Consider the following 24,347-nt stretch of genomic DNA (forward strand, 5'->3'; position numbering starts at 1 on the left):
CGAAGAAATAGTATCACTATTACCTAGTATTATATTGCATAATTACCTGTTGAATTTTCCAATAAATTTGGTAAAAAAAACAATAAATTTTTTTTCAGAAATGATTACTGAATAGCCCCTGAGAATGATAAGATGAATGAAATAAACACAGGCCAAATATTTCTTATACAGGAAACTAAAGTGTTTATGCTGATATAATACATACATAAAGAGTTTTTAAAGCTAAGAATGTCGTATTATTTATTTTATTTTTTAAGGAATTAGAAAAGTATCAATAATTTCAAGTTGTTTACAAGCTTTTACTTTTCAACATTGTTAGGACTTGTTAGAAAATTATATACATTTTTTTTGGGGGGGGGGGGGGTGGGTATTGTTGCTCATTTTGCATGCCAAATCTAACTTTGTTATTAAGAGGCACTTAAAGGCTTGATAAACTTATGGAAGTTCCGGGGAGGGGGGGCGGACTAATTTTATTTCCATTTTCCCTCTGGTGAAAATTACACATGCAGCCGACTGATACCCCCCCCCCCCTCCTAACATTTATTAACTACAAAATATAATGCATTACTGTGTTTTCTCCCTGCGCAGTATGCGGACCCCAATGATGATGATGACAACAGCAACACTTATCTTTCTGTCCATCAGACTGAGGGGAGTGCGGATGCTCTCAACAGCACAGAAGTTGTTATCACAGGTGGGTCTTCTTAATTGATTTTTGATTTAGATCCGCAAATTGCCTTGAAGAGCTCCGAAAGGAATTGCAAATAAGGAGGAGCGGGTAGTTTTTCGCTTGTGTTTATTGCTTTAGACAATGCATAGATACAAGAAGGCTATACCCCATTCTTTCATTCCAGGCTAAAGTTAGATTACACGGACATACTCTACTTAAAACGACTATGCAGCAAATATTCTTCTATGTAGACCATATTTATACCTTATTTTTACTGGAATCTTTCTACAAGACGAAACGTCTTGTAGAAAGATTCCAGTAAAAATAAGGTATAAATATGGTCCCCAAGTAGTTTTTTTATTTGAGATAATAGTTTGAGACAAACAGAGACATCCTTAAAAGATTAGATTAAAAGACTAGAAGGGGAAGGTATTAAAAAATCTGTATTTCGCTATCCCAATCACCTTGTGCCGACTCTCAATTAGGTCTTTTAAAATCAACCAATAGTGTCGGGAATATTAACACTGCCAAGTAGCAGAAAACAATTTGCTAGCAGACGAAAAATGTCATTGGAAAGGGGGGCAGGTATTTATCTGTATATACATCTATTATACTATAGACCTGTTCTTAAAAGAATAAGATAAAACTTACTTTAAATTTTTTTTAAATTATTATTTTGTCTAGACCTCGGGGACCTTGGGGATGACGCAATTGTTGTCCTGGAGGAAGCTGTCGGTGTCGGTGCTGAAGAAACGGTGACAGGGATGGACAACATTTATTTCCATATTTGTACAGTTTTTATTTTTTACTCTTGTAAGAATGCTAGAGAACTTAATGAATTTGAGATTCGATTGTAATGAGGTTTTTTAAAACCTTATAACTATTTTTTTCTTTATAAACTCAGGGTACAACCTCTATATATTATTTATTTATGAACAAAATGTACAACCAATCAAAATAAATGTTGGTGGTCTGTACAGGAGGCTCTGGGCTGGTCACTTTGGCGGCCCAGGACGAGGATTCAAACACAGCAACCTCGGCTAGCAATATTTTTGAAACAAGTAAGATTTTATAAATTCTTATATAAGTGTTAATATAACTATTTTGAGGAAGGATACCACCAACCTCCTCAGAAAAAAATTACCCCAAAAAGTTCATAAGACTAGTTCAGCTAGTCTTAAAAAATTAAGACTTTGATTTTAAATGTTTACACTAAATTACTATTACTAACTACCACACAAAAAAAAACACTAAGCCAGTTTGAAGGACTTGTCCTTTTTATCATTACATATACTGTTTATATCATAGATTTTCTACATTTTTAAGTATAAAAGTGAAATGGTAATCGCTACGCAAAGACATTAACGCCATTGTTTTTTTGTTTCAGATGATCTCCAGTATTTTTCTTCACTGAAGCTGCAGCAGCCCGGGAGCCCCGACGGGCTTCTGTCCTCCTCCGACCTCGGGGTTCACTACGAGACTGTCGAGACCTCGAGTCTGAACGCGGACGGAACTGAAACTGTCATATTCAGGGTCAACTTGGATGAGGTAAGCTCTGCTTAAAGTTGTTATGCCTGTTTATGAGCCAACGTATTTCTTCAATTTGTTATTTCATAGTCTCATAACATTGCGGGTTTTCATTAACTTAAAAACAAAAGGGTTAGGTAACAAAAGTAACAAGTTTTGATATTTTTAATTTAAAGGAATATAAATAGTAAAGATATAATAATTTACTTATGGTGTCAGAAAATTTACAAGGAGCTTAGCCCGTAGCCTCTAGGGGAGGCTGAGTGGTCAGAAAATAACCTAAGATCACCCCAAGACATTTATATATCTTTCTTAGAAAGAACAACCTATTTTGATCAGTATTTTTAATATCTTTAGCCTAAGATAAAAACAACCATACTAGAAAAAGAAAAATCAATAATATATATTTAAGAATACTTTTAATTTTGCGAGCAGCCACCCTATAATTGTTGATTTATTTCAGGACACCTTGGACCCCCTTGATGTTGACAGTGGAGGAGGGGTGGGCTCTCCCGACAGTTGTAGTATCATAGACCCTCTCAATTATAAAGGAAAATATACTTTACAAAAAAATCATAATAATGGTAGACAAAATAAACCCTTCTGTAGATTAAAATTATTAGTTTGGAAACTGCTATTATGAACTAACTAACTAACTAGGTATACTAAATGTTTTCAAGCCAACGAATGAGAGAGCTTGTTTATTAAACTTTGTGTACTTTAGGTACTATTTTAATTCTCAGACCAATACCCTGTTCCTCACTGACAATGAGAGATTTTGAGAAATTATTAGTAAAGTATATTAATGTTATCAGACTCCATGCATCTAGTCAAGACAAAGTCTAAACGTAAAGCTGTGTCACGTGATGACTCCCTCTCCTCTATGTATTTGTGTAAACTCTGTAACTCTTATGTGGACAAATCTATTATGAGACAACATAATAGGAAAGTGATTGTTTTTAGTTCACAAAGATAAATATAAAAAAGGTGATTTATGATTGAAGAAACAAGTGATAAAGTGATTTAAAGTGATCATGACGTCCAAGGGTGGGGGTAAAGGGTGGTTAGTTTACCCCATCAAACTTCCAAACACATCATTTTACCCCCTAAAATTAAATGAGATACATTAGATTAGTTACCCTCCTTGAACCTTTGAAATCCCTCATTTTACCCCCCCCCCCCTCCCCCTTCCTCAAAATAAAAAGCAGTGACATCCCTGAAAGTGACAATAGCCAGAACAAGAATGAGAAAAGTAATAAAGCACAAAAAATAAACCTAACAATTTCTTATTCAGGGAAGAGCTAGATAGACGGACGGACATAATGAGTTATAGAGTATTTGTTATGTAAAATTGACCAGAGATATACTTATATGAAAGAAAATAACACTAGGTACCTTTGTTATTTAAAAGTTACTTAGAATTAGATGCTCAATTGTATGGCTAGGGTCAGGTTTTTAAAAAATAACAAGGATTTACAACATCAATAAAAGCAAAGCTTAACAAATCAGATGTTCCGGGCGTTCTATATTATTCACTTCCTAGATACGATCCGGATTTTAAAAGAGATTATAACGATGATAATTTTTAACTACGTTTATTTGGACACAATTATTAAGCAAAGTTTATAAATTAAAATAAATCCAAAGAACTATCCTGTGAGATATCACTTATAACATTTGCCTTTGTTTCACAAAAGATTGTGATAAAAATTAATTATTTAATCTGAAATTAAAAAATATAAGTTTGCATTTGAAAGTAAAAAAGAATTTTAACAAGTTAAGTTTAATATAACAAGATCACAAATAATTTATAATGTGTACGCCTTGAAGATATTGATACAAATGCCGGTAAATTTTGAAATCAGCTGATCGCGCACTAGTTCAAACAGGATCCCAACTTGTTTTGAACAGGGTTGCCAAATTCTTAAACAAAATGGTTCTGTTAAAATGTATTTGGACCAAAAATTTCAAGACGCTAATTTTAGCGTAACATTCCCCCAAACAGAAGAAATCAAATAGATATTTTTAACAGAAACAGTATTAAATAAGCTAGAACAGATAACATTCTTAAGCTTACATAAATCTTGAACAAAAGAATACCTTCTTAGTAATATTGACCAGGATAATTTCTTCTAGCTTCAGCATAATCTTTCAAAGTATCAACAGACTCTCTTAAATCCCTTTGCCTTTCAATAGTATCTCTCAAATCTTCATTTCTGACGAGTTTATTTCTCAAATCTCTTTGGCCATTGATGGAATAGCGTAAATCATCAGTTGAAAGAGCACTGTCAGGTCTAAAGTCATGAGAAGAAGAACTTCCAGTAGAATATCCAGAGGAATGTCTATCTCTAAATGATGATACAATTCCAGAAGATGTTGAAGGTCCAGGAAATGAAGCATCAATTCCTCTAACTTCTTGATCAACAAACCTTGAGAAATCTGGCTGATAGTCAGGTGGTAATTCAACATCAAGACCTTGTTGATATAAAGTCCTCAAACGTTTTTGATCTTTAAACTCCTGCTGAGGTAGAACATGTTCATAAGAGGCAAGTTTTCGTTGCTGTCTACGAAGCCGCTTAGCCTTTATCTTCCTGTTTCTTTCAGTATTGTTCCCTGGAATCAATTCAAGAATATTATTCTGAATTCCAACTCTCTCAGCAGATCCAGAATAATTTACAGCATTACTAAGCATATCTACTCGATATTTGGAATCATTTAACTCTTTAGCAGCATGATAGGATGGATGAACCTGATTCTGGTAAACAGATACTCTCTTTTTTTCTATACTATGGTGATGCTCAACTACTGAATTCCGTCTCATGGTAATAACACTATCCAAAGATTCCACAGTCTCTCTACTATCTGCAACTCTTAATAGAATAAGTCTAAGTTTATCATATAGCCTCACTCTTGGGATCCAAAATGTAGTCAAATCATTGGTGCTATAGTGTCTCAGTCTATTGAATAGGTCAGGAATGCTGTCAGGATTAATACGAGCCCATTCTTCCAATGCAGGTACAAGATTTCTGTCTCCTTGTTTAAAAAACTGCAATATCTCATCTGTTTGAACATTCAGAGCAAAAATAGAATTCTGAAATTGAGGACTTGGCTGTAATCCAGGTTTAACAACAGGATCTCCATGTTTGTCATCAATAAAATCCAGATGTCTGTCATACAATAGGGAGTATCTGTTGGAAAGGAGATCCTTTGACTGATTTGGCTTTTCTTCCTTGGAGAAAGGAAGTCTGATTTTCTTTAATACCTCATATTGTTGAATGAAACAATTTCTGACATGATGTATGTATCTAGCACCTCCAGCTTGACACACAGGAACATTTATGATGAGTTGAGCAAAATACTGAGTAAGAATGGAATCAGGATTCAATCTAAAAATCATCTCACTTCTAGTTTCTGTAGCAAAAGCAGTTTCAGAGAGATCTGCTCCAACTAGTGATTCACCAACAAAATCACAGAACCAGGAGGTAAATGTACCTTGGGTCATCTCAGTGGCATTCAGTACTATGTCAGGATCTGGAAACATATTCCTTATCAATAGTCCCATCAAAACTTTGTAAATACATCCAAGATATAAAAATTTCTTCTTGATATACAGTTTCATAACTGAAGGTCTTGACCTGTATCCCAAAGCCCATCTTGAATCAAACTTACCAACGTCTGCTGGAAAGGCTTTCCCAAGTACTATTATACTCAGAGTAGTTATATCCATCTGATCCATTCTGCAACCAGCACTTACAGCTAAAGCTTTCAGATCTATTACATTCAGATTTAAATCAATTCCAAATAAGTCTCTCAGCACAGCAGAAAAACTATTAGCCTGACTCTGAGCATCAACTGCATAAAGAATAGGTAGAGATTTCCAGAAATTAACAATCTCATCAGGGATTTCACATTTTGTGAAAGATATCTCCTTGGGGGACTCATGGAATGGCTTATCCTCAGACAACTTTCTAATGCTCCATGGGAGATTGAACTCAATAATAGTGTTTGATCCATTACTAATAACAAATGAGGCTGGGACAGTAACTATTTCATCATTTGGTTGGTGCTCAAACCAATACATCTCATTTAGCTTAGCTTCATGCGTGATATATCCATACATAGTGAGTGGAATATTGATGTATTCAATAGAAAATCCCAGTAATGGAGAATTTAAACTATTTGATTGAGCAGTGGATATGCTTTCCTTGAACTCTGTAATGTGTTGCTTAATCAAATACAGATCCGGATTAGCTACAGGTACATGTTTCAGAGTGAATACTCTTGAATCAGTTGATACAATGGGTTGCTTCCAAGATTTGGTGTTTAGCATGTCAATAGACAATGAGGTCTTGAGCGGTGTATTTCTTGGGCAAAACTGTAGAAGACATTCCTCTTCTCCAGCAAAATTCATATAAGTCTCATATTTCTCAAGATCACTTACAGGATCATCTACTGTATTGGATCCCCTTCTTCTCCTATCCCTTCTAATAATATGGTCAATATTACCATTATACTCTTCAGACAATGTCTTGTAGTTATTGATTCTCCAGTGTTCTGTTTGAAAAAGGTCTTCTTCTCTAGGATTGTCAACATCTCTTGGAGTTGCTCTAGCTTTGAGATAAGAATCAAAAGCAGAATTACAATTCATTTTACAGGTACAATCTATAATAAATAGTTCTTTGGATTTCACATATGGTAGATTTAAGATATAGTAAATAATACAGTATAATTAAAACCATAAAGTATAAAATAATTTGGCATAAAATTATGTATTTTATTAAAACATTTTAAAATCTTAAAACTTGAGAATGAATTTTAAAGGGAGCTTTTGAGTGATAGTGTTTCTTGGAAGCCGCTTTGCACATAAATGGTATGTTATATTTTCAATTAGATTTTTATTTAATTGGATATTTCTTTGAATAAAACAAATACAATTAATTATATTTACATGATACACAAACTTAATTTACAATCTTAAACTAAATTTCAGTTAATCTTCTTGATTCTGTTGAAGAATTCTGTAGAATTCAGATTCAAATCTGACACCGAAGAAATTACACAAACGTCTCTGGGGCATCGTACAATTGTATGCTTTGTGGCTTGCTGATCCTTTCCTTTAGAGTTCAAAACTACATAAGAAATACTGACTCTGCGCCCATTGTTGTGAATATCAATAATTCTTCCTAACCTCCATGATTCCAGCTTAGAATTAGGATTATCAAGAAATTTGAAAAGAACAATGTCATCAACATTGATTTCATCTGTACTGGTCCACTTAGAAGGTCTTGGGATAAGATGATGTAATCTATCAAGAAGTAATTGATACCAATACTTTTGAATGTCTTCAGCTTTCTTGAGTATGTCAACAGGAGAAGATTTTTCACTTAGATATATAGGCCCTTGAAGTGATCTCTGATTGGACCTTCCAAGCTTAAATCGATTAGGGGTTAGAAGATCCCAAGCTGTATCAGTACTTGAAGATTTGTCTGCTCTAGCCATAGGTATTTCATCTATTTCATTAGCCATTTTAGCAAATATACTTTCCCACTGAATGGCAGTCATACCAACATTGACATTCACAGCTGTTTTCTTGAGCATGTCCCTTAAAGTTAAAATTTTTCTTTCAACTCGGCCTCTAGATTCATGATTCTTTGGTGCAGATGGAATAACATCTATACCAATAGATTCTCTTAGTTGAGCATGAACATCTCGCAACTTAACTTTGACTCCTTCCAAACAAGCCAATTGTGTTCCTTGATCAACAAATAATGCTGCTGGAACACCATATCTAGCAGAATGCCGTTCAATTGCTTGAATAATATCTTGGGATTCAATACCTTCAAGAGCTAAAATATTTGTTGCTGAAGACATGAGGCAAACTATCACGAGACCATAAATCTTGATTTCTGTTCTAGATCTTTTAAAGACCTTGCCCTTGAATCCATAGACAATGTCAACCATGCAATGGTAGAAAGGGGGAGCAATTTGCAGTCTAGATTGTGGATGATATGCCATTTCTAACTCATAAGTTTTCTTAATGAGAATTCTGCATCTAGGGCAGTTTTTACGTACTGCTTGAATAATTCTTCTTGGGTTATTAATAACAAAGAATTTCTTCATTATCTCTCGGAGTGTAATTTCCATACCAGAATGCTTTCTAATCTTATGATGAACATGAATGAGATAAGAAAAGAATAATGGTGAATCAGCTGACAAAACAGGTAGCACTCCAGTTATCTCAGTATTATCAAAAAATACAGAAGGATCTAAATCCTCAGTGGTTACTTTTGCATCCTCAGGTAGCCTACCCATAGCATAGTATACACCATCTTTCAATGTAAACTTATTTAATTTGTCCTTGGTTACCATTTTTTCAAGACTCTTGGATTCCTCTTTCAGGTAGTAGTTTAATGCTTCTCTTCTCAAGATTTTGTTGTATTCAAATGCAATTCCTCCTGTTTCAGATATTGCACAACACTTCTTACATGATTGTAAATTAGAATCTCCATAACTAATATGCTTCTTGTGCTGTACACTCCAAATGAAGTCTAATACATGAGACATTATTTCAATGGACTTTTGATAACCATGCTTCACAATGTCAACAAGCGTAAGCAACCCATTGCCAGGCTTACAAGCAAAAGAAAAGAAATTAACCTTACAATCACATTCAACACAATGAGGATTTTCTTCAGTAACTCCATAGCAAATCATAATTGATGTTCCCTTAACTTTATTGCATCCAGAACAATGTTGTACACTGCAGTTATCAGAACTATTGGTGTGATTAACATTATTGCCTGGGAGATAGATTTCTGGGAAACATTCTTGATCAAGGACTTGTCTTTGGGAGGCTGAAAGTTGCAATTGTGGGAACGAAGTTACAGGCATAGAATTAACATCCAATTTCATCCAGTCATAGCCTTGAATCCATGCAGAATCTTCTCCAATGTCATCTGGCTTGAGATTGTTAACTTTTGTTAGCAAATCAGCTAAATTAAACTTTCCCTCCACATGATAGAGTGGGATATCATCAGAAGATTCAATGACAGATTGAATTAAATTTCTTATTTCAGTAACTCTGTTTAAACAGTATAGACGAAGCTTTTTCTTAGTGTTATGCACCCAAGACATAGCTATACATGAATCAGTGAAGAAGTATACATCACCAACTTGATCTCCAAGAGCATTTTTGATATCAAAAACAAGATTAGCACCAATTCTGATAGCATTCAATTCATTGCGAGGCACACTCTCTTGCATCAGTTTACTTTTGGACTGAAGCAACTGGCAGCTATATGTTCCGTCTGGAAGCTTAATCCCTGCATAGACAACAGCTCCTCCAGCAGCAGCTGCTGCATCACTGAAACACAACAATCTAATTTTTCCACTAACATCTACATTGGTAGGGAAAATATACCTATTTACTTTGAGGTATGGTATTGTCAAGAATTCTTGAAAACGAACAGTCCAATGCTCTTGCAAATCCAGTGCCAAAGGTGAATCCCAGTCAAGCTTATTCAAATTATGTGCAGCTAATTTCAACTGTAATTTGTAAGGCTCAATTTGTCCTGATGGCTCCCAAAGTTCTGCTATTCTGCTGATAACAATCCTCCGTGTCAAATCTACTGTTGATAACAACTTAGTAACATCATCAGGACTGCAAACAGGAAAGGGGTTGGGGCTTTTCATTCCCCGCTTCTTGGCATTGAAGTTCAGTTCACTAAATCCTGGGCTCAATTTATCTTCAAGAACATACCATTTATAACCTAAGACTTTCAAAATCTCTTCATCACCAGGTTCTCCAGACAAGATAGCAAATTTGACAGAAAATCCACCACTGTCAAGCACAAATTTGACTTCATCTATTTGCTTGAGAACTTCATTCTTTGAATTATCACCAGAAAAAATATCATCCACATATCGATCATCTGTAATAATAATATATGCTCTGGGACACTTGTCCTTGAATAATCTGGCAAGTTCTTCAAGGGCATAACCACTTTGATTGGAAGATGGAGTTACTCCATACCATGCAACAACCATTACAAATGTTTGTGGTGGTGTATCAGGGTTCAATTCATCATGATATAAAAATAGCTGGTAAGCATAAGAGGTAGGTTTTAAGTGAAGCCTATTATACAATTTACTGATATCACTTGACCATATGTACCTTTTAGTCCTGGCTCTTGTTAAGATATCATTGATTTTAGACAACCTGTTTTCTCCCTTAGCCAAGATCAAATTCAACCCACTTTGAGATGGGTCAACAACAAGCCTGAGGGGTGTTGAGGATGAATCCTTCAACACACAACGCCATGGCATATAATGTTTAAACTCACTATTTACAATGAGAGTTTTGTGTTCCTCTGGGAGATCCTCATAATTCTTAAGAAATCCTTTGCTAACAAGATCTGCATGTACAACTCTAATATGTTCTTTCCTGGATTCGGCAAGTCTACATTGGCTTTTGTATACTCTCAGAGCTTGATTGTAGTTGTTGTCTCCTCCATGTCGGGCAGTTAAGAATTCTCCAGGGGGCTTAGTGAAAGGAAGGTCCACATACACTTTCTTCTCATCTAGACTAATAGTAACAGATTTCTGAATTGCTTCTTGTTCAACTCGTTCTAACAAACTCATCATTTTAATTCTGTTATTAGTACTGCATCTACATCTGGCACATGTTTGACATCTATAACCTTCACTGCTATCAATATCATTTTCATCAATATATTCCCTCTTCTTCCTCAATGGTACCTTAGCCTTCAATGCATAGCTCAGACTTGTACACTCACAATGAGGTTCAGGGCATATTTTACTATCAGCTTCCATTTCATCCACAACATTCTTGCCAAGTCCAATAAAATCCTGGCTTGTGAGAGGAGTAGGATAAATATCATGACCTGATGCTGATTGATAACTATAAGGTAAAACAGGTTCTTTGTAGTGCATTAAATATCCATCATCTTCAATAGGCTCAGGAGAAAGAGTCCGTATTAGGGATGGGTAGAAAGAATTGCTGTACTGATAATGTGTTTGCAAAAGAAAAGCATTAAAATGATTGATATTACTACTAAATGTCTTATTGACAGAGGAGAAGGATCTATGAGGTCCTCCAAAGCAGATGTTGCTACCAAACATATCAGTGAATGGTGATCTGTAAACACCAAGTCCACATTCCAAAGAAAACAAGAAGGTGGGTTCTATCTGAGCATTCTTTAAACCAATAAGAATCTTGATCTTATCACCACCTATGTATGAAGGAAGAATTTGGTCCTTGTCAAAGTCAGCAGATTCTCTAACATCTTTATTAACTTCAGACAGATTGTACTTCGGAAAAATTCCTGTTACAGCAGATATACCTTGTGCTTTAATTTCAAAGAATTTTCCAGCAGATGTAGGTCCAATAGCAAGTTGATATTGTCCATATTCGGTCCAGATTTGGCCACCAGAAACAACTCCTATGGCAGAGGGTTCTTCAGAGATAACTTTGATTTTCAACTCTTCAGCAAGAGGTCCATCAATTAAATTCTGATTTGCACCAGAATCAAATAACACAAGAACAGATTTCCCTTGTATATTCAGCAATTGCATAATACTAATAGAATCCTCATCAACCTCCTTGATAACATCTGACTTTTTTGGATTCTCTAGAATACCACTTCTTGTATTAAAAGAAGGAACAGATTCTTCAGAATCAACAGGTCTAGATTTAGTAACAGGCTTAGGTTTGTTGTTGGATTTAGATGTCTGCAATACCTGGAAATGACAGGCTATGTTCACTGGTACTTTAACTTGAATTGATTTGAATTTAGGAACATACTCTTCAAGAGCCTTAATTAAATCATCATTAGAAGGTTTGGTGTGCTTCTCTGAAAAGCAGAACAAGACGGAGTACCAACTGCGTTTCTTCAATTTAGCATTGTCCTTACACTCAATGCATTTCAAATCTCTAGGGACATTCTTCACATTAGCACATTTCTTTAACTGACAATCATTGGAAGATTGCAGACATAAAGTGCAATATTTGTATTTGAACCTTTTCTTATGTTCTACACGTTCTTTAGGACTTATTAAAAAGAATTCCTCACATTCTCCTAAAGAATGATTATGGCCCTCTACAATGCATGGGAAGTTCAACTTACACACAGGTTTTTGAGGTTTATCACCCTTTTGTTGATTTTGCTGGAGATGGATAGTATTGGGATTAACTTCGTTATCATCATCTTGGTCAGACTCTTCATCACTTGATTGTGCTGCTTCCAAATGATTAACATGTTTAGTCACCTTACTTTTCTCTTTCCTGACAACTCTTTTTGGGGATGCTACCATTTCAACCATGTTTCTAGCTGAAGTATCATACAATTCATATAACTGATTGACAGAGGAAACTAAAACTTTAAATGCTATTTTACCTCTGATACGATTTGTATCTTCATCCAAACGCTGCAGTTGTTTAATATAATCAATTCGAATCTCTTGTGGAAGATAGGACATCAATTTAGTGATGAATTCATTGGAGAACAAATAATCTTCGACTTCATTGGCTGGAACATCAGGGGAAGTAAGAAGTTTATTCACCTTCTGGAACACAAATTGAAGTTTTCTATAATACTCCACATGACTGGATACATCTTGTCCTTGGCTTGGGATACATTCCTTTGAAATTGTATGTAAGATACCCATTGTAATAGTTCTGAGGTTGCCATATCGTTGCAGCAATACAGATCTCATTGTGGCATAGTCACCCTTGTAGCGAACAACTTCTTCTTGAATTGCAGAACTCAAAAATTTGGAGTATAGAAGTTCAGCTTTTTCAGAAGGAATATCAAAATCCTTGGCTATGGCATCATAGCGTTTAAGGAATTCAAATATATCAATATCAGAGTTGCAAGAAAATTGAGGGAGAGCTTCATAAAGTTTTGCACTTTGAGATTTCATATGATGTCCTTCTTTGAGATATAGAGATCTTACAGATGCTACATACCTGCTTGAATCATCAATGATATCAGCTACTTTCTCAGAGAGAGCTACATTAAAGTTTGGAGATCGAAGATAATACTGCAGAGATCTGGATAATTCCTTTTCCTTTGATTCAATGGCAATTAATCTGTTGCGATACAAATCTTCCAATTCAGCCTTTGGGATTGGTTTGTCTACATTAGGGCTTAATAGTGCTTTTAAACTACTCATTTGGGTTTTCAGCAATCTACCTTGTATATCCAGTGCACTAGATGCTATACTTTCAACACTACTTGATTCGCTCCTTAATCTGGTGATGCCATTTGAGACACGAGCACAATTTGTACCAGACATTGCTGGGGCTGTAGCGGTTGTTGTAGGAAGTGCTGGTGGGATAAAACCAGGGGGAGGTGCATACTCTTGGTGAGTAGAGGCCTGCTGAGATTTTAACCAATCATTTACAACTCCAGAACCAGTTTGTAAGGAAGCAGTAGCATTAGCCATTCCATTGATTACTCTTGATTGTTCTGTAGTAGCTGTAATAGCAGAAGGTTTGGACACATGTACATTATTGTCTTGCAAACATTGAGTGTTAGAATTGGAGATAAGCTGATCCACAGTGTGTTGAAGATTTTCAATTGAGTTATTGGTTGCATCCTTAAATAAAATCAGTTCTTTAACAAGAGAACGTTGGGCAGTAGAAGCTTGATCACAAACTAATTTCTGAGAATCATTAGCAGTATTCATTTCATTAAGCCTTGCTTCCAGAGTGTTGAATTGATTTTGAAGATCAAATAATAAACTCATCTCATTATACTGGGTTTCTAGTTTAGATATTCTAGGTAGCATAGCAGATATTGTAGTAGCATTGTCATTGGTTGACAGCTTTTTTAGATTTGATCTAATTACACTTAGATCCTTCATATCATTCTCTAATCTACCTAACCTTGTGACTAAATCCCCAAGTCTAGTAGCTGTGCTGCCTAATGGCTTGACAGAGCAACTGGTAGGATTGCTAGGTTCTGTACCATCCATATTAAATCCATGGAATGATTGTAGTGAACTTTCACTATGTACTTGAGAGTTCCATTTCAATTTTGCTTCATCAAGTTTGCACATAAGCTCGCTGCATCTGGCCAAAAGAGCATCATTGCTTTTGTCAGCAGCAATAGTTCTTACCTTATTAATCTTGGCAGAAATATCCTTATAAACTGGTAGTATTTCACTTTTCCAGTTAGGATTATTTTCAGGGAGCTTAATGGCATAAGCATTTAGACGTTCATTAATAACATCAATGTAATCATTAAGTTCCATGATTGTGCTAAAGTCAGTCAAAGTTGGCAGATTTGGAGGAAGTAATCTAGCCCCAATACTTTGAGTTATAGGAGTTGAGTAGTAATCTGCCATATTATCGTCAACTGTGGTAGCATTATACGCATTAGGGAGTGGGGAAATATCATTCATGAGGGTGTTGCTGGTTGGTGAGGTGGCAGGAGTACTTGAAAATTCAGCTCTTCTTGTCGGAGTTGGATAAGTTCCACTGGAAAACACATCATCATAGTGATTATTACTTAACAATCTGGCATCTGTTTGAGATCGTAGTCCAATTCTCTGAGCACTGGTTGTTCTTTTTCTAACAGTTGGTGGTACCAGATATGAAGGATTATCCTGTTTGGAATCTACTTTGTTTCTAGTTCCAGTTGACATAATGATTACATGAATAGGTTGTAGATACAAATTTAATTGGTTATGAAGTCAGATTACTTAACTTAGAAACACTTTCTTAATCCATTAAAGTATGTGTAATGATAAGACTGTTGTTTACAATTTGTTAAGATAATCGGCCCAAAGTAAGCCCAGATTAACATTAATCTAACAACGATATATTTATAATCAATGTTTAGAACAGAATAAATAGCTACCTAAGATTTAAACAGTTAGCTCAAAAAAAAAGCTCAAACTATTAAATCTATAATAGGGATTAATCAACTATATATTTATAATCAATGTTTAGAACAGAATAAATAGCTACCTAAGATTTAAACAGTTAGCTCAAAAAAAAAAACTCAAACTATTAAATCTTTAATAGGGATTAATCAATCCTTTGACCACAAATAAGTTTGTAATAAACCAGTGCAATTAAATATAATATAATGATTAGCCCTACTAAGAGGCTTTAATCATATATACCATATGGACAATTTATGAAATCAATCTTAAATATAAGCCAGAATTTCAGATGTGTATATAAGGAGCAATGTATAAATTTTTACTTCTATCCAGAGAAATAATTAGCCCTTAACAGGCTTTAATTATTTAAAATCTTGAAAGAAAAACTATAAATAAGATCAATAAGTAATTAGCCTTTAGCAGGCTTGAATTATATATAAGATCTTATTTTACTGACCTTCTATCAATCCAGCAGATTTAATCACAATTAACAAGCGATCAAACTTTCAGAATCATAAAACCAAAGATCTCGTAATATGCCGCGCTGTGTGGAATATTAGTCTCAAAAATATGCACGTACCACGAAGCATACGCGGATCGCGGACAATTAATATCCGCGTAATATAATCCACTTAGAGCTTCAAGTAGAAATCCTCCAATATTTAATAATATGATTAATATTATTTAGAATATGCAATGTTTGTGCAGTTTAATATGACATAATAAACACTCTCTTTAACTCACAATAAATCCTCAACGGGGAGGAGTAGTAATGGTAAAAGGGTGAAATGGGTTACTAAGTGTCTCTGCTCATTAAAATACTTCACATACACATTCGGCGGCAGTAAAAAGGGGAGGGGCCGCGGGAATGGTTGGTAACAAATGAAGTTTAATGGGGAGTGATGTACTATTTGATTCACACTTTAAATGTTTCTAAATACACGTAATTTTGATAAAATGCGCGATCCGAAATAAAGTGGCTTCTTGAAACACAATCACTCAAAAGTTCAAAACAATAAAAATTATCAATTAATTTGTGTTTTAGAAAAGAATTATTCACTCAAATAATAAGCACGAAAAAAATCTGCGTTAAAGTTTTTATTAAAGTAGCAGACGGCTTTAATTATTAAGTCTAATTAACTCAATTTCATACACTTAGTTTAAAAGTAATTTTTATCACTGTTCCGGGCGTTCTATATTATTCACTTCCTAGATACGATCCGGATTTTAAAAGAGATTATAACGATGATAATTTTTAACTACGTTTATTTGGACACAATTATTAAGCAAAGTTTATAAATTAAAATAAATCCAAAGAACTATCCTGTGAGATATCACTTATAACATTTGCCTTTGTTTCACAAAAGATTGTGATAAAAATTAATTATTTAATCTGAAATTAAAAAATATAAGTTTGCATTTGAAAGTAAAAAAGAATTTTAACAAGTTAAGTTTAATATAACAAGATCACAAATAATTTATAATGTGTACGCCTTGAAGATATTGATACAAATGCCGGTAAATTTTGAAATCAGCTGATCGCGCACTAGTTCAAACAGGATCCCAACTTGTTTTGAACAGGGTTGCCAAATTCTTAAACAAAATGGTTCTGTTAAAATGTATTTGGACCAAAAATTTCAAGACGCTAATTTTAGCGTAACATCAGAAGGTCAGACAAATATAAGGTACCTAGGTAACTAATATAGATTTTTTTCATAAAGATGTTTTTTAGGGTTTTTGAATACATTATGATTTTATTAAGGAGATTCCAAATTATACGATTTTGAATCTTTGGGCCCCATAATGAAAAATGCAACTCTAAAATAACTCTTGAAATATAAGTATTGTTCACATTAAGCATCGCGTCTGATTTATTGAGCTTTGTTTTTATACTTGTGAAATACTTTGTGAACTAAAACAATGACTATGACTGTATTGTGCCAGGAATGTGCATCAAGACCGTGACACTCTCACATGTTCAGACTGTGGAAAACTTTTTACTAGCAAAAGATCACTCTTTGGCCATAAAAAGGAACAAATCATATCTTTCAAAAAATATTAATACTTTTTACCATCCGAAATCCTCATATTAGGCATATAAAGCTGTTTTTTCCTTGTTTGTCCACAGGGGTGTATATTCAGCACAAGATTCATTTTTTTCCCCTGCTTTAAAATTTTTTATTTTTTCCCCTCCTATTTTTTTCCAGCAAGGAAGGAGATAAAATAGAAAAATATTTTCAAAACTCTTTATTTTATTCATATTATCCCTCCTCCAACATATTCTTTAAGTGTTTTTCACCAAAAGGTGAGAAAAATGGGAAAAAATGCTTTCAGTTCTCTTAATTTTTACATTTTTTCCCCCCAACCACATATTTTTTATCCCCCCCCCCCCTCAGCAGGGTCAATTTTGAAAATATACACCCCTGTTTGTCCATTAGGATCTCAACCACTGATTTGACTGAGTTCTCAATTTTAGAGAAGCTACATACAGGTACTTGTGGTTTGATGTAATAAAAAGTAATGATTAAATTCAATCTTTGGTCATTATAAAATTTCCTTCAAAATTATTTTACTTAAAAATAGATTTATTAACCTAGATGGCGAGTAAGACACAATAATTCGTACAACTTAAAAAGAAATTTCTAACAGACGGAGAATTTTTAGTCACATATGGTTTAATCCAAAAACACGAGCAATACCCTCCCCCCAAAAAGCTATATACCTTCCCAGGACCTCTGAAAAGCTACACTGTAAATGAGAACAATATCGGTTCAGCGGTTAGCGAGATCCGTCGGTACAAATAAACATATAGATAGACAGACACCCTGTTACTTTTAAGGATTTAAACATGAATGAATATGATTTGATATCAGGAGAAGCACAGTGGTCATACAGAGGTTTTCATTTGTCCGGATTGCAATAAACAGTTTTCAAGGTAAATATTGGGTTATTTAGGGATCTGCAGGGATAAGACAAGGGACGATAAATTGAAGATTATTGGTAGAAAAGTTTGGACACTGGTATAGTAGTTACTTAAGATTTGATAGGAGTACCTATATTTCAAGTACTGGTAATCCACAAATTTTAAATTGATTAAGGTCTTGAAAAATGTTTAGTTAACTTATGAACATGAACTTTCATAGATGCTCTGCTTTAAGAAATTAAATATCCAAATCAAATTTTTAATCATAATTTTTATCTTTTTATATGTATTATATTTCATAGTTAAAGTTAATATGTTATCTGTAATGAAACAAGAATGTCAACATCCTTGAAAGCGAAGCTCAAAAAATACAAATGAAATAAAGCACCTTTAATTAGTAAAGTATCCTAGAACTGGGGTGTACTGTACATTCTGCATGGGATTCCCTGCTACAGAGGGGGTGGGGGGATTCCCTCCTCCTTATGGCGAAAAAAAAACAGAAAATAATATGTGGGTAGGGTAAAAACTAAATAAATTTGGATTTAAGAAGATCAGTTTAAATCAACACAAACATAATCTTTTTAAAAAAGAGGGGGGGGGGGGGTGCACTTATTAAAGTTTCAGTTAGGTTATGTGTTTAAAGACTTTAAAACAGGATTAGATCACCAAAATTAGGCTTACCTAGTATTTGGTATAATTAAGAACCGTCGTCGAAAACCGCTCGATAAATGCCTATTTTACGCGTATTTTCTCCTGTGCAATGCTTACGATGGTTTAGAAAACAGCAGCATTATGCTATTAATTGCAATAGATCCTTTTTTCCCATACGTGATGCAACTGTTTTTATTTAGAAAATCCAACTTGAAAGCTCACCGAGAATCCTTGCATTTTGGTAAGAAGTTCCCTTGTCGCGTCTGCGGCAGGGTATTCACCAATAGAAGTAGTATGAACCAACATGTCAAGAAGTCTCACCTCAGGCAAATTTTTATATTATCGCTATATCCGGGGGAGGGGGTTGCCTTGAAATCTAATAAAAGGGAGGGGGCAGGTGTGACATATTTTGAAACCAAAACTAAAAGTCACGGGAACTCGACTAAAAAAAGATTTACCTACAGTACTAAATTTTGGCATGACAGTTGCTTCAACAATGTATCATATGGTCATGGAACTCTGAAGAAGCCGTTTTCCACCGAATTTTTTTTTGCCTTTTCTCGCCAAATTAAACAATTTTGAATCATTTTAGACAAACTTTTTTTTTCAGCAACACCCGCCCTCCCCTTTTAACTAACTACCAACTCGGCCCAAAATCGCGTCATCATAACTGAAGACGCTATATCAGGTGCGCGGAATAAATAGTTGGGGTAAAAGATGGGACTCAAATGCCTTGACCCTAAACAGGCGCAACTTATTACTATGCACATTATTGCACAATGGACTTGAGACAAAAGATAAGTTTCTACATTACTTTTTTGTTAAAGTAAACCAAAATATAACTTTATGGAGTCGGTGTTTTCGCCCTTGAGAGGATATTATGTGTAGTTAAAGGCGATGAGATTAAACCCTTATTTTTCAGCAAGGGTTATGCCGTCTAATATCTGCCTATTGATATCATGCCCCTAACATAACATGAAAATATTAAATTTGCAACTAGCACTGAAATGGTTGAGCTTGAAGTCGGGTCAAGTAGTGGTTCTAGTATCGCTGATACATCCACCTCACACCACATCAGGCATCACCAACAATCAGTGTTATCATAATACTCAAGTTTTAAAGTTGCCGCGCTTTTCAAAATTAGATAGAGGGTTTTGTTTTACGCATGGAGGAAGGAGGCATTTGGCTGAAACTTACACTGCTACCTAAATTTCTTTTTCTTATTTGTTGGCTTAAAATATTTGGTTACTTTTATTGAATTAATATTTAAATAGTGGCTTTGTCTTTATGATCTAAGAAAACTAGAATAATAGTAAAAAACCACCCCGAAAGATATGAGAAACTACACTGTAGTAATGAACGTAATAGGTCAATAGTTATCTTTTATGTAAATGGATGGACTTGCACATTTACCGTGGATTGAAATTTTCTGTTCAACAATAAATTCCACCATAACCCACTAAAGCAGGGTTGTACATGTACATTTTCCATACTTATCCCTCCCCCCAACGACGTCTATGAAAATACACACCCCTGCAATAAATACCATAACACTGTATGTAATGATGTTAGTGACCTAATGAACACAACCAGTAGTATGGACCTGACTAACACCACCAGTAGCATGGACCTCAGCCTGCTAGAGGACAGTGTAGACCCCATGGATACTGTCCACTAGTAGTATGGACCTCAGCCTGCTGGGATACAGTGTGACTGTGGACCCCATTTAGCAGGCACCCAGGGTTAGGTAAATCAATGATAAATTAAGAAATAAAATTTTTAAGCTAGCTTTGAAACTGATCAAAATCCGTTGGGTAACTATTTTCTACGAATAATGAAATAAAATTCACAAAATTAAGTTTTAAGGATTATTTTATTACACGCCAATGGAATTCTATTTTGTCAATAACTTTTCTGCTTGTCAAATTTTAAAGAAAATGTTTATTTTGACTTGTTGAATAAACTTGTCCATGGTACGATACGAAACATGATTTTTTAGTATGGCTTAGAACCGGTTCGATCCTGCGAATATTAATCAGTTTTCGAACTTGGAATAGTGTTTACCTAATCCTGTTTCTAGAGGGACATTTAGTTGGTGAAAATTTTAAAAAATAAAACAAATATTCAATAGAAAATATTTCGCCTGCCATTGATAACTGCTTGTAAAAAATATACTTGGAGCTCTTCATTAATTTGATTGAACGAGATTTGGTAGGGACAGAGATATTGCACCTCTTGAAAAAATTAAGAGGGGGGGAAGTTTTGACACATATGCGTAAACAGTGAGTATAGGCTTTATCTTTGGACTGAGCGGATAGGTTATTAGGAATAAAATCATTCTTATATGATAAATTTTCCCAAATTTTAAGATTTTTTGCATAGGCCTCCAGGTTCAGGAGCTGCAGGCCTCCAGGTGGCCTCTGGACAGGTAAAAACCAAAATCATTTTTTTTTGAAGAGTTAAGAGGTCATTTTATATAACAAAATATGCATATTTTAAAATGTTATTTACATATTTGAACAAAAAAGATGCATATTTTGTTGTAAATAATTTTTATTTTTACCTGTCCAGAGACCACCTGGAGGCCTACAGCTCTTGAAGCTGGAGGCCTCCAGCTCCAGAACCTGAAGGCCTATCCAAAAAATCTTAAAACTTGGGAAAATTCATCATATAAGAATGATTTTTTCTTGTATAACTTATCCTCTCAGTCCAAAGATAAAGCCTGTACTCACTGTTTACGCAAATGTGTCAAAACTTCCCCCCCTCTTGTTCCCCAAATTTTCCACCGGTATTAAAATAAAGTGTTAGACATGATCGTTTTTTTAGGTGGCAACAAAATAAGTGTTTTTTTTCAGCTTGTTAGTGAAACGTAGATTTCATAAACTCTAATACATTAAATAGCAATATTTTCCTAGTGGAGAAAAATTTGGAGGAAAGTTTTTTTTTTTTCCAGGTGACATATTTCTGTCTCTGGTAGTTTTTATATGAATTGGTGTAACTTATAGTCCTGAGAAACCAGTTTTTAAGTGTAATCCACCTATAAGTGGGACACTTGCCATGAGCTAATAATATTTATATCAAGTGTAAAAATTTAATCTATAGGAGTAAAAAAATGTTTTCTAAAATTAAATGGTACTGAATTCTTTTATGTACTAAATTGTTTTAGGATAAAACTATTCTTTCCCTTTTAATAAGATACAAGGCTAAAATCACATTATGCATTTTGTTTTTTAAAATTTAAAATTTAGCTGCTACAATTTATCAGGGCTCGGCATCCGTGCGTCTGCCCCGACTAAGCCTCAAATTTAATCCGGATTAGATTTTTGAAATTTTTAAAATACAGGGATTGCCATATTTAGGTCAGGTTTAGACTTCCTGCTAATGTTTTTTAAAATTATGAAAGGTTAATATCCCTGAGGCTTACAGGCGGCTGACGCGGGGCTGCCGAGCCCTGAAATTTACAAAGTAAACAAACATAAAGTTCAAATTATGTATTAGAAAATATTCTGGTAGGGTCAAAGAGTTCATATTTTAGTTAGTTGTGTTTTCATACAGGGAGGGAGGGGACATTGGGCTGTTTATTACACGAGTTCCAAAAGTTTTTTTTATCAACGTTTTCTTATTCGTTTGCTTCACAACTCTGGGGACTTTTATTGAATTTTGATTGGTTGGTTCATTAAGTTGAGTGTCCAAACGTTTCAACCACTAAGTGTAATCTTCACAAGGAGTAATTTTGTGTATCTTAGTTTGGGTTGTAAACCAATTTATCAGCCATTGTCTTACCCATTTAGATCCCTGGTTATATAAGGTAAAAAAAAAGTCTTAGGCTTTTTGTGAGATCTTATTTTATATTTTTTATTGTTTATGTCGAGTTATTTTTGTCCTGTTACAGTATTCGGAACATTTTTTTAAAGAAAATTTTTTGTAATTTAGGTTTTTTAGACTTTATTATATTTATTTCACTTAAAATTGAAATTTGTAACGAGTTAATTTCATAATGTGTGGTTCGTTTTTATATTTAGTTGAAATTACTCCTTTAACAGAAATTAAGTTAATTTTTACTCAAAAAGAGTTTAGAAAATGTATTATTTTATATTAGTTCATATGCTTTATTAATTTTTGTCTATATTGAACTTTTTATCGTGCACTGTTTTTTTAAAATGAATTATTTTTTTGTCCTAAGCTAAGTTAGAAATGATTAAAAGAAAAGGAAAATTTTCAATTTAAAAATGTAATATGAAATGATTAATTGTCTATATTGTCAAAACAAGGATGAATGAATTTTTAAATGCGCAATTGAAAATGCGCGAAAATTAAATGAATCGTAGGTTAACTTATAGTTAAGGCTTGTTTTCTTTAATAATACAGAAAGGGCATTTTCACTTAAAAAAAAAAAATATAATAAAATTGGATAACATTATTTTAATTTAATGAAATATTTCAAAAGGTACCTAGGTAAAATTTTAAGCTTTTAACAGAACTTTTTTTTTGTTTTTAGAAAATTATTAATTGTAAAATCATAGATATGAGATTTAAAGGAAAGTTAATATTTCTTTCTTTTTGAATTTAGGAGATTTTACACCAAAATTTGACAGATTTTTTTTGCCTTTATATTTTTTTTCATTTTTTTTATGATTTGATCAAAATAATAAAAATTGCAAAAATATGTTTGTTTTAGGGACTATACATAACCCGTTCCCTATTTAATGCAGGGATAAAGGATATATCAACTGCAAAAAATACCCCTTTTCCTTCAACTTTTCACCAGTCAAAAAATTTTCATTTTGGAAAGTTGACAGAATTTTTTTTTTTTTGAAGAGCAGTATAATCCCCTAACCCTGCATATGCATAACTATGATTGTCAAGAAAGTAATAACTTTTTAAACAAAGTATGATTGTATTATAATTGTTAGATATTTTGTCCTTATAATAATTATTATTATATTAATATTGTATGTTAGTAATATTGAATTGTATAATGATGATATGTATTCATCTTATTTTCAGATATTTTTACATAGAATGTAAATAAAACAAATCTGTTAAAACAGGTAAAAAACTATGAATTCTTCGTAAAGGGGACAGTGCACGAATGAGAGCAAGTAATTTTAAAAACTGATTTCAAGTTGTATAATTGAATATGAGTGTACGTGCAGTACCTTTGCTTCTTTGAAGTATAGTCAAATTAGCAAAAGAATAGTTCTAAAACTTTTTAAAAAATTGTCATATGGAGTTTTTTTCTCTCATAAAATCATGTTTGATTTTAAAGTTTGTGCATAGTCTCTGTAAAGACAATTAAAATAGTCTCTAGATTTTAGAATTAGAGTAGTATCTTTGTGTGTTTTATAACCAGAAAGTTTATACATCCGAAAATTTTTAACATGTTGATTTATAAACTGCTACAAAGAATTTGAAGATAACTTTTGTATGAACCTTATTAAAACGGTTCAGAAAAAATGTTTAAGCACAACATCCTAAAAGTCCATCCATATTAAGCAAATTTTTGTTAGGAATTTTAGCTCGTTTTTTTTTACATTTGTTAATGTTTGTTTGCCCTTTTTTAGATTTATGGAGTATTTATGGATGTTGTCATCCCTTTTTTTTTTCTAATAATTCTTTGCATAGGTATTTTCCACAATTTTCAACCTAACATGTGTATTTTTT

The 24,347-nt window shown here is 33.7% G+C and overlaps 1 protein-coding gene across 4 annotated transcripts; it reads left to right on the top strand.

Moving 5' to 3' along the window:
* Positions 1–82: 82 nt before the first annotated feature.
* Positions 83–23,691, top strand: LOC145335454 (uncharacterized). Of its 4 annotated transcripts, XM_080181202.1 has the most exons (15): positions 83–168; positions 586–694; positions 1,355–1,428; positions 1,647–1,731; positions 2,058–2,218; positions 2,661–2,746; positions 3,011–3,140; positions 17,052–17,139; positions 17,981–18,044; positions 18,884–19,009; positions 19,684–19,761; positions 20,256–20,430; positions 20,764–21,787; positions 22,727–23,130; positions 23,362–23,691. In XM_080181202.1, exons 1-12 carry the CDS (start codon positions 133–135, stop codon positions 20,359–20,361), a joined length of 1,143 nt encoding a protein of 380 aa, XP_080037328.1. In that variant the 5' UTR covers positions 83–132; the 3' UTR covers positions 20,362–20,430; positions 20,764–21,787; positions 22,727–23,130; positions 23,362–23,691. The 4 variants fall into 4 exon arrangements, with proteins under 4 accessions (XP_080037328.1, XP_080037331.1, XP_080037332.1 ...); XM_080181205.1 differs by lacking the exons at positions 22,727–23,130; positions 23,362–23,691 and having other exon boundaries at positions 20,256–20,425; positions 20,766–20,894; positions 21,661–22,615; XM_080181206.1 differs by lacking the exons at positions 22,727–23,130; positions 23,362–23,691 and having other exon boundaries at positions 20,256–20,416; positions 20,766–20,894; positions 21,661–22,615.
* The last annotated feature ends 656 nt before the right edge of the window (positions 23,692–24,347 follow it).

Source organism: Acartia tonsa, chromosome 13, assembly GCF_053477335.1.
Source record: "Acartia tonsa isolate MP-2025a chromosome 13, ASM5347733v1, whole genome shotgun sequence".
Classification (NCBI taxonomy): Eukaryota; Metazoa; Arthropoda; class Copepoda; order Calanoida; family Acartiidae; genus Acartia; species Acartia tonsa.

Bases quoted from the DNA above. Each gene is read 5' to 3' on its own strand.
- LOC145335454 (XM_080181202.1), top strand. From the start codon at position 133: ATGAATGAAATAAACACAGGCCAAATATTTCTTATA. The intron at 1,732-2,057 runs GTAAGATTTTAT...TTTTTGTTTCAG, and splicing joins TAGCAATATTTTTGAAACAA to ATGATCTCCAGTATTTTTCT. The intron at 19,010-19,683 runs GCAAATTTTTAT...ATTTGCAACTAG, and splicing joins GTCAAGAAGTCTCACCTCAG to CACTGAAATGGTTGAGCTTG.